This window comes from Taurulus bubalis (genome assembly GCF_910589615.1).
Source record: "Taurulus bubalis genome assembly, chromosome: 2".
Taxonomy (NCBI): domain Eukaryota; kingdom Metazoa; phylum Chordata; class Actinopteri; order Perciformes; family Cottidae; genus Taurulus; species Taurulus bubalis.
The window spans coordinates 30,283,856-30,295,791 of NC_136590.1; the positions used below are offsets into that span (position 1 = coordinate 30,283,856).

An 11,936-nucleotide genomic window follows, 5' to 3' on the forward strand; every position below is an offset into this window, starting at 1 on the left:
GTTATGCTTCATGCATACAGTTAATACAGTTTGGAGTTTATGGTCTTGATTTTCATTTAGAAAAAAAAATCCTTTTAATGCTGAGCTGCAACAACAGTGGTCTAATGTAAAAAGTGGTGATAATGGAAATTCAATTTGAGATTAGGATTTAATAGAGATGAATATGCAGATCCCCCACATACTATGTTAGGTAACACTCTTTTTACGATATGTTTTTCCAAAACAGACATAGGGCATGGCCAATCTTAGAACCAGATTGTGGAGTTCTTATGTGATAGTTGAATCTTTCCAAATATCCATTCTTGTTTTCAAACTGTAAACTGTGAGCACCGTAAACTACTTGACGCTGGCTCAGGCATCTCTTTGTTCAGAGAAGTATGCAGGCAGGCAATCCCGGCTGTGGGGGTTGTAGCTGCTGAACAAATCAAAGAATGCCTGCAGTGATTGGCGGCGAGCAAAACCATACAAATAGTCTTTCTATTCTAGATGTGGGCACAAAAAGGATCAGTTGCAGGTATTGTGTGACTGGAGGGGTTTCGATACTACTTGGTCCTGTTTTATTTCGGTCGATGTCTTAAAACTATCTATACCCTTATACTGTGAAATTAGACAAACCTCACTATTAAAACTGTATGTGCTTATTAAACGATGCTAGGTAAATGGAATCCTTAATTTACAGATGATCAATGTATTCTAATCATATTTTAGCCATTTTGAATGGCAAACACATCCTTTTGAAGGAATTTATCTAAAACATTTCTGTATCTTTCTGTCAAATGTACACTAGAATGCATTATTTTTTTAAGGATACTGTTATGGTACTCTATAGCAGTATTTGTATTGTTATTTGTCATTTAATAAAACACATTTTCAAAAAGGCTTGGTTGTTTGTAATCTAGAGGGGTTAACACAATTAAAAATACATATCAACAAACAAATGGTCAAATGGTTGGGTTCATTTCTGAATATGATTTTTTACATTATTATCTTCTCTGCTCATGGTAGGGTGGGATTTGTATTCTCCCATCATGCACATGAACACAGAATGTCAGTCAAGCCTCCAGAATGGGAATTTAAGGCAGCAAAAGGAGCTCCCTCTGTCTGAGTGTGCATGAAAAGCAATGAGGATACTTTAATTTGCTCTTCATCTTCTTGAATCTGCTTCTATCCTCTCCCTCTACGAGCAGGTACAGGTGTGCAGACTGGGGAAAGGATTCATTAGAAGTTTCTACTAACCTGGAGGTGGAATCCAGGGATGTAGCAGGGTTGGATGGAGTACTATTATTGTACTCAAGTTTAAAGTGGGTAAAAATGTACTCAGACGTAAAAAGTAGGTAAGTTAAATTACTCTAACATTTAAAGAAAAGTGAAAGAGTGGAGAGAAGCTAAAGGAAAACCTATGTGATGATGATGTTATTTGATAGATCTATTGATGTAAAGTATACACTAATACAGTATAAAGTGCATTAACATGTCAGTGTAAAACATCACACAACAGAGTCATGAACTCCAAACAAACAATAAAAATCCCTTTAAATGTCACTTTGCATCCTGTGACTACGACTGACAAACCAATTATACAGCTGCCTTTTTCAGTGTAGCATTTGTAATCCTAATGTGGAAAACTCAACAAAACCTTATTAAACTACAGACATCAAAAAGCCTGACACGTCTTACACGTCTTAACCACATGTTCTTAAGAGGGGTCATGTCCTCCCCACACAGAAAATCCTAAATATGACCCTTCAATACAAAAGTATAAATATGAAATATGTCCTCCTTTAACTAACCCTGTTAATGGATGGTGTACTTTTGCTACAGTAACGTAGAATATACTACATAAACTATGCTATAATGTACAGTGGTGCATTTGCATATACTCAAGTACTGTACTTAAGTACAAATGTGAGGTACTTTTTTTTGTACTACTATTTTTGATTATTTTATAGTCTACTTTTACTCCACTACATCTCAAAGGCAAATAGCCTAATGTACATTTTGCTCCTCTTTTGTTTCTGACTGTTTTCAGACTGACTTTTCAGACTACAACTGTTTATATATCCTTCCTGTTCAGTGAAAACCATGTATCTTCAAATTTGGTGGTTTTTAATTTTCTAATTTACTGAATTCAATCAAGTGTCTGTTTGTGGGTTTAGATAATGCCCCTACTGTAGGCAATATACTTCTTAGAAAGGTTATTATACTATTGAAAACATACTTCTTCAAACAATATATCTTTACAAAGCTGTAAACAGAACTGTTTGCTTACCTTTACTGCTTTTTTTTTTACTTTACTCAGTCAATACTCAAGATTAGGAGTAGCCTACTTCAGCACAAGTTTAATAATTCAAAAAGTACAAGTAGACGACACAAAAAACAACGTTGTGACACTAACAAGAGTAAGATGTAATTTATGACTTCCACCTCTGATGATAAGTGGATTTTTGCTTTATAAATTCAGTTTTAAACTGATGCTCTCCCCCAGAGTGATCCTATGTCTTGGGCATTGCTTGTATTACATCAGGACGCAAGATGTCAAAGTGTCAATGTTATACAAACACAGTGATACTGATATTCGATAGTGTATTCTCATTTGCTAATACAAGGTCTGGCCCTAGCATCTTTAATCCATTAGTACAATTATTCCACAAGGTAGAAAACCCAACACCAAGAAAGAAGAGATCATCAAGACAGAATTAACGTCTCCTCTTACATCATGTTCTCTGTGCCCCCGACATCAACATGTAAAATCTGGAAACCATCGTGTGCTTACAGAGTATGTAAAATAATCATATGTGAAGTTCATGTGAGATTGATATTTCAATTCACAGGAGAATTGCAACATTTTCTTACATAGAAAATGTAATCACAAATGAAAGGTCTGATAAACACATGCCTGTACATGACATTATATACACTTAAAATGTACATACACTTAAACAAATGATATATATATATCAATAGATATATATATATTATATATCATCAGAACAGTTTAAACCTCTGTAGCATTGGATCTCGGCCTCTTCTCCTCTCATGACGAGGTCAAGATCAGCTAGAAGCGATTCTTCAGTAGGGCCGCTGTGATGCATGCTTAAGCCTGATCCATCCACACTGAAGGGCAAGCTCTCTAATCACTACAACCCCCTGCCGCTCCAATTTAAGGGAACAGGCAATCAACAGAACTTGTAATGTGTCTGAGGTCTATGACTGCAGGCAGTCCAGTGAAATGATTATATTTTGTTGTTCACTCTCAGGGCAGAGTGAAAGGTCTGTCGACCAGAATTAACACCAAACTGTGTGTAATAATGGCAAGATATGAGTTCAGTAAGGTGGGCGGCCGGTGATGTCATGATGATAGATTCATTCATTATAATGATGTGTGTTGATAAACAAAAGGAATGTGGTGAAAAGGGAGAGAGTTAAACAGACGTGGTTGCAGATTATTCATGGTTCACTTCCCCACACTGTGCACAATATTACTGTATGAGAGTTTATGATTTATGTATACTCAGCTCTGCTCTCAGTCTGCTTTCTGTTGTATATTACAAATGGGCTATAAGAGATCACAGATATATCTATAAAGCATCATAAATGGTGACGCTGCAACCGGGGGAAAGTACCCTCTGTATTCACAAGTCATTGTATGCTAGCTGCGGTGATTAAATCGGCCATTATTTGATAATGTATCTCAAATAAATGACAATTGTGTGTAATTTTCAACAATATATCACAAGAATAACAAATATTGTGGCGTTACGCATCTGTGAGCATTGTGTGTCCACCCGTATAGTATGTTGAACAAAATCATAGACTAATTAACTGACATGAGATCAGCCAAGTCAATTAATTAGTCTGTAAAAAAAAGCCTGCAAGATATTTGTTGTTTTGCTTTGAAGAACTGCTAAATTGTAGATGGGTTAAGAGCTCTGTTACCAATAGACATACATTAAAACATTGCAATCTTTTCAGGCAAGTCAAATGTATTGATGTGTGTTAGCAAGCACATTATGCAGGTGCTTCTTTAGAAAACAAAGCACAAACACAAGTGAAGTACAAGGAGGGGAGTATCCACACACTGGGTTATGGTTCTCAAACTCTATCAGACAGAACAGGCAATGTTTAATCACAAAGACATTTCTTATCCAGTCCCCCAACATTGTCAATGATGATTGTGTGTGTGTGTGTGTGTGTGTGTGTGTGAGAGAGAGAGAGAGAGAGATGATGGTAGAGGTAGAGGGCAGGGAGAGACAGGATGCAGGCGTCCCAACCCTGTTTCCACAGGGCAGGACTTTGTCATTTTATGCTATATCTCCCTGTCTAAATTGTTATTTTTTTATGAAGCATTTCATTGTTTTGTTTTTCTCATTAAAAGAGTTTATTTATGATGTCATGCATGTTTTGCCTGCATACACCTGACTTGCACTTTGTCATCTTGGCTATTTGCCTGATGTGTTTATACATTTTATGTTAATACTAATTAAGCTAATATAAGACTGATTAAAATATTAACTATAATGTTTATGATCTTCATGCTCCAGCCATTCTCAATGTGTGTCTGAATTCATCTTTCCCGATGTATGTTGATGATACAGTACATGGTTTGAATTCCTTAGATATAGCCATGCTGTATTCTGAGCAGACCAGACGGCCTGCAGCATGTCATAAAACTCACACTGCAACCATAAGAGACTTATGTGGGACTCCCCCGTCGACGCTGTGGAGTCCTTCCGCTTCCTGGGCTCCATCATTTCCCAGGACCTCAAGTGGAAGCTGAACATCAGCTCCATCACAAAAAAGGCCCAGCAGAGGATGTTCTTCCTGAGGCAGCTGAAGAAATTCAACCTGCCAAAGAAAATGATGGTGCAATTCTACACTGCCATTGTTGAGTCCATCCTCTGCTCCTCCATCTCCGTCTGGCATGCTGCAGCCACTGCCAAGGACAAGGCCAGGCTGCAGCGCATCATCCGCTCTGCTGAGAGGGTGATTGGCTTCAATTTGCCGTCTCTCCAGGACTTGTTCGCTTCCAGGACTCTGAAGCGAGCTAGGAAGATCGTAGCTGACCCCTCTCACCCTGGTCACAACCTGTTTGAGTCCCTTCCTTCTGGCAGGAGGTTGAGGTCCATCAGGACCAAGACAGCAGTCAGGCTCATCCACAGAACCCGGGTCCCCCACTGACTGATTCTGTCACCCCCAGGACTATTTTTCGGATTACTATTCGGACTAATCTCTCACCCCAGGACTATTTTTTGGAATATTTTTTAACCCCAGGACTATTTTTCGGACTATTTTTTTACTTTCTTTTCTTTCCTCTTACCGGTCACTCCCCTGCACACTTCATGTTTAAACAGTCATGCCACTTAGCATACACTTTAACTTAAACACACATGTCATTTTAACATACACTTACATTAACGTTATCTGTTTGTCTGAGCACTTTATCTTATACTTGATTTAATATAATTGCACTGTTGTTGTCGTTGATTGTTGATTGTTGTTTGTCTCGTCTAACGTCTCATGTCTAATGTATGCACCTTCCGCCTAGAAAAATTCCTTGTTTGTGTAAACATTCCTGGCAAATAAACGGATTCTGATTCTGATTAAGACTTGACTTGGACTTTCAAAAGTCCCTTTGTGAGCATCTCTGCTGTGGTGTCGCTTATTTATTTTTATATAAACAAGCATTATTAGTCTATGTGTATGCGCTGGGGCACCTTATTTACATTCAAAGTACAAAACATTGTCCCATTGTGAATCTATTTATTTTCATTGTGAATTATAAAATGGTCTGCAGACCACTGGGCACTCTATCCAGATGTGTCTCGCAGGCCGTAAATTGAGTATTACTGCTGTGGATCCTGTGGGAAAAGGGAGGCCAACAACAGTTCTGTGACCCAATTTTGCCTCACTTTGGCTCCCTTGTGGAATACTGAGTAAGAATGGGAGCTGAAATGACAAAGCTCAGTTTTAACTTCAGCATGGGTGGCAGATTTTTAAGCAGGAGATAGAGAGAGAGAGAGAGAGAGAGAGAGAGAGAGAGAGAGAGAGAGAGAGAGAGAGAGGGACAGAAGAAGAAGAATATATATATAAATAACAATTTATATAATAACAGGGTCCGACGTTGTAGGTGCTCGGACCCTAATAATGGTAATACCAACCATAAAGATAATTTATAGGGGTAGGGATAGTTGGCTGTAATGGTCTGGGGATGCTCGTTCTGGCATGACTTTGGGCCACCAACACCTTAGAGGAAGTGATCAGTACTTTCAACTGCGAACACTGATTTTGATTGAGCATCTCTGCCTTGTAGCATGCTCTTTAGTGGTGAAAAATGTCGTTTCGGCAGCCACAGCAAAATATCCTATAGGCTCAGTGCAGTTAATATCTGATTACAGGTCAGGTAGGCATCTATAAAGGGCTTTTTTTTGTGGAAAAATATAAACTGGTAACTCCACCTCCAGCCATCTGCAAACACAAGTAAAATGAATTGGTTACCATCACTATCTGATGTAAACCTCATGGGGAGAATTTATGTTATCTTGTAATGGGTTAATTTAATCCTGGTACAGCAGATGCTGATGTCGCAAAAGAAAACATTGCAGATAATTACTCAATTAACAGTTTGCTACTAGGATGATAATATTTAATTCTGCGCTTCCTTTTCTGTTAAATTATCCTGAAATAGCGTCGCTACAAGACGTTGTGGTTGATTGCAGTTGTAATATAGGAATTAAGCAGCGTGTTGCATTTGTTTTTATTGTCACAATTAATTTAATTTTCAAGCTGGGACCACACAAACAAACATTCCTAACCTACTGTGAAAACATTTAAACTCTCACACATTACAGTCACATATGTTGTCGTCAGAATTATGATGTTGCGCCGACTACCAGGTGCATCTTGATTAGCCCAGATTACTACCATAAAAAAAAAAAGAAATGATGATGATGTTAGTGACACTTCTGGCTGATCTGAGGCTGGGTGACGAGACAAGAGAAGGAATCCTGACCTGCAAGAGAACGTTAAGGTTACTATATATGACAGGGATTAAGCTGATATGAGAATCCTATGTTAATAACCCAATACAAAATACAACAACTTTCAACCTACAACCTAAAATACATTGCCTCTTGTAATATTGTCATTTATTTATCTGCTCTCCTTTTCCTTTTATCTTTATCTTGTAGTGTCTTAAAGACAAGTGATACTCCACCCAAAGAGAATCTTTATTTATTTAAAATATGGCTTTGGAATGTGTGTAATGTATTTCCTCACTAACTCCCTACCACCACGTTCACTGTATAGTATATACAGCATATATGTATACACTTCATATACTTTGCATTTTTGCACTTTTATTATTTAATTTTCTTAAATATATGTAACTCTGATTGCTGCTGCGACAACCACATTTCCCCTTGGGGATGAATAAAGTATATATCCATCCCACCCTAACACCAGTAGCTTAAAACTCAAAATGCTAAAGACTGCTATTGTATCATCATATCATCACTGCTATAGTATCATCATATCAGCCGCCTTACAATTATTGGGTGGAATGCACTCGACTTATTGATCAAACAAGTTATTTTGTTACCGTTTATGCAACTGTCTTCTTTTGAATCACTCACTCATCTTTCATTCTGGCTGTAGTTCATATTCTCTCTTTCCATCTCCCAGTCTCTTTCCCCCCCATTTTGCAAAAGAAAGAAAGTATCAGTTACCCTCTAACAGTACAACATGTTGGGATATAAAATGTTGTATTTTGTCTGGTGAATAGAGAGGGAAGATAAGAACAGGGCAGCATTCCCAGTAGATAAAAATTAAAATGGCAAAATGTTTGCATCATTTTAATAAAACTGATAACTGTCGTGGAACCCGGTTTTATCAGTGAGAAGGGCGCAGATGCGAAATAATGTGACAACACAAAAGTGATTATGTGTTTGTGTTATCGCAAGCCATGTTCACTGCACATAGTAATTGTATTTTATAATTTTGTGCCAGCTGCACAGTTCATAATTCCCTTCCCAATGCATGGCTTATGTTTCCTAGTGGTGCCTCCAAACGCCCCACCAAGAACACTTTGGATTATAGCAATATTGCCGCTGAGACAATTGTGACAAACCCACAGCACACCGGGCATGCACTCCCTCACAGCTACAAACTCTCATTCACTCACTCACTCACTCACTCACTCATTCTCTCTCAGCCAGACATGGGTGTCAGCCAAACAGTGCTATTTGCTGGAGCAGGACTGGCACTTCTCCAGACCGTGAGGGTAGCAGGCTTGGCAACGCAGATCACTGATGGACTCATTGAAGCGGTTCGCCAGCATGGACAGCTTGCTGCCGTGACACAGAGAGCAGGGAGCGCAGCCCGAGCCGCGACAATGCTGGCAGCTGTCGGCCTCCTGGAGACAGAAGAAACACATTAGAGGGGTGAAGAGGAGGAGAAAGAGGAGGTGAAACAGAGGAATTCTAACAGGCAATGGGTGAAAATAAAAAAATAAAAAAGGAAATAAGAGGTTGGAAAGGGTGAGAGAGACAAGGAACATATGGATAGAGAATTAACTGAAGTTGGAAGTTGGAAGGGAAGTATATATATATATATGTATATATATATATATATATATATATATATATATATATATATATATATATATATATATATATATATATATATATATAGTTTAAATATAGTTTTATATATAGTACAGTTTAAAAGCCTATTAACGTGTAACACCTTTAGCCAGTTCATAAACAGCGGCAATTAACAGCTATCTAGTTTAACTGTCTGGCCTACGAGCAAACACTAAACAACCGTAACGACATGGAGGATTTCTTCCAATATTATTTATAATGAAATGTCTCTGGTAAGAAGCTGTGTCATTTATACAGCCAGCTGGTCATTAGAATTAAAGGCATAATAACAAGCAGCTCCCTGTAGATTATCGGTGACATGAGGCAGGATACTAACAGAAGACGTAAATCTATACAACCAACTTCATGTCGTAAATCAGTAAAAAGTGACAACTTTGCACAATGAGGGCTGTGAATTGTCCCGAGCAACCAGGAAGTTATTGCTGTGGAGGTTTCAAATGTATTGAAAGGAACAGCGTGTTGGATTTAGGGGGATTTATTCGCAGAATTGGAAAACACTATTCATAGCTTTGTTTTCATGAGTGTATAATCTTCTGAAACAAAGAGTTGTTGTGTTTTTGTTACCTTAGAATGAGCCATTGTAAAATCTACAGAGCTCGTCCTCATGCAGTTGCACCGACATGTTTCCACAGAAGCCTTGAATAGATAATCCAAACACCTGCTCTCTGAAGCTGTTTTACAATACCTTAAGGACACCGTGGTTCTCCAATATACCTGAGAGGGGTGAGCGATGGATATTCAGTTGGATGCAATCTGCAATGTCACTACTAGATGCCACTAAATCCTACACACTGCGCCTTGCTCAGTATTGATGTGCCACAAACTAAATGCCATCCACATCTGACCCTTTAGGAATTTCATTTGGGAGTCCGAAAGTAAAGTGAAACAAATACTGCTTCGCAATGTATGATAGAGTAGCCAGAAAAATGCCCCATGTGAATCTAAAAAGTGTGGCACACAGAATGTGATTTTGAAAATTTTTCAAAAAGTAAAATAAAAAGTTGTTGAAAGTAAGTATTGAGTGGGTGCTCCTTTAGCTAAGACTACTGGTTAGACTTTGAATCAAATAATCAGGAACCAATGTATCACCATTGCATTAATAATTTACTCAACGAGTAACCTCCCGAAATTCACCCACACTACTCCGCTCCTCCGTGCCCTTCACTGTTTACCGGTGGTCACCCGCATCCGCTTCAAAACATTGGTACTTGCGTAGCGTGCTATGAACAGATCGGGTCCAATTTACATCCAGGACATGGTCAAATCGTACACCCCAGCTCGTTCAGTCTGCACGGCTTCTGCCAATCGGCTTGTAGCTCCGTCACTGCGAGCTAAACACTCTACAAAGTCACGTATATATATACAAAGTCATATATATATATATATATATATATATATATATATATATATATATATATATATATCATGCAGTGCACTGGGATAATCAGCTAAGGAAGTCTACGCCCAGATTGTGTAAACAGTTGCAAAATTGTAGGTACAGTGTAGAAATGTGTAGGAAAAAAAGGAAACAAAGACAGTGAAATATTGACTACCTTTGAGTCAGGGCAACAAAGGCAAAGATGATAAAGAAAATAAATTAACAAAAAAGAGTGAGATTGCCAAATAATGAAGAAGAAAAAGCTGAGAGGGAACTTTTTCTCTTCCCGAGGCAGAGAAAATGAGAAAATAACGAAATCGGTGAGAAAACAATGGAGGGAGTGAGGGGAAAAGAGCAGCAATCAGCCAAGGAGGTGAGAGGGGTGGGGACACAATAGCGAGCTGGGTATCCTTGCGGTCTGGCGAGTTGCAGGCAAATGCTGCAAGGGCATGGTGAAACTGTGGACTCATCAGTATGTGTTCACAGTTGACAGATAACACTAGGACAACGGGGTGGTGGTTGCAGCAGGAGGGGGGCAACAGAAGAGAGAAGAGAAGGGGGAATAAACATGTGGTGGCAGTTACAAGGAAACGGAGGAGATTGTGGGATGAGAATAAACAGCCTTCTGTGAACAGTTTCAAATTACAACAATATGGCTGCACAGACGATCCCACAGTTACGCTCTTGAAATCACATAAAGTGAAGAAACGGTGGCTGAAAACAGATGCAGAGATGGAGAGAAAACCCGATCACACCACTGAGAATAATTTGGCAAAGGATCATTACCTTGGTCTCTGTGTCAGTGATCTGTTTCTCCTCCTTCTCCTCCCCGTCTAGGGTACAAAGAGCTTTAGCCCTCCTCCTGCTCCCCCTCTCCCTGGCCTTTGGGTATCCCTCCAAGTCCACAGGAGGCACTGTGTTGTGCCGCAACGCTTCAGGCTTCCTCTGTGGTGCTCTGATGATGCGCAGATTGCTGGTGTAGATGATTATCTTGCCAAAGTCCAACACCGAGGACTGACAAAAACAGAACGCGCCAGATAATCCTAGATCAGTCACAACAACAACTGGTGCATCCTAAGATTAAATACTTGCATTAGCATCCAGTTGTGTTAGAGATTTACGACATCTCCCAGATTCCATCCTTGGAGCTGACAGAGAGTGCCCACATTAAGCTGTGGGCTTTATGTGTTGGTGAGAAGAGGTTTTCTAGTTGAATGCAGATGAAGAGTCACACCCCTTGTGCAAAACACAATATGCTGCATGTGTTCTGGCTTCTAGTGGTGGAGAAATTAGAAAACTACAGTACTTTCTCTTTTAACACAAATTGTCTTCTGTGTATTATCTACAGATACATTTTTCCACTCTTTTAAAAGGTCTACATTTCAATTGAAGGATGCATAATGCGATGACCATAAAGTTGTTAAGTTTGAGGGGTCGCTCGTTCCGCATTCTGTACTACCATTTCACATATTTTCTTTAAACAATATCTTCAATTCTACTGAACATTGAAATACTCGAGCCTCCTGGATAGCTTAATGAGCCTATAGGTTTATGTAATAATGTATGTCAGCTTGGCATGATGGATAGCTAAAAAGTATAATACCTATGAGATTCAGCCGCCATTGCCATGGAGAAAAAGTCAGTCATAGGCGCGAAATATAACAAATTCAAAATGCAAAATACAGCACCACAGTTGCTGAATTAATCCAAAATTGAGCGAGAACATAACAGAATTGTGTGCTGTGTCACTGGATGTCCCGTTCCATTTTCTGAACCGTTTATCTTATTCAGGGTCGCGGGGAATCTGGAGCTGATCCCAGCTGACATTGGGCGAAGGCAGGGTTCACCCTGGACTGGTCGTGACTGGATGTTTCTTGTCAAAATGCACCTTGCTTGGG

General features: G+C 39.2%; 1 protein-coding gene across 1 annotated transcript in view; it reads right to left on the reverse strand.

The window, feature by feature from the left end:
• Positions 1-8,236: 8,236 nt before the first annotated feature.
• The window catches only part of grxcr2 (glutaredoxin and cysteine rich domain containing 2), a gene marked incomplete at both ends in the record, with an annotated part of 6,970 nt that continues 3,270 nt past the window's right edge, over positions 8,237-11,936 (reverse strand). The window contains 2 exons of the mRNA XM_079214254.1: positions 8,237-8,410; positions 10,825-11,052. Coding sequence (XP_079070380.1) covers positions 8,237-8,410; positions 10,825-11,052 — 402 coding nt within the window. The remainder of the gene's footprint in view (positions 8,411-10,824; positions 11,053-11,936) is intronic.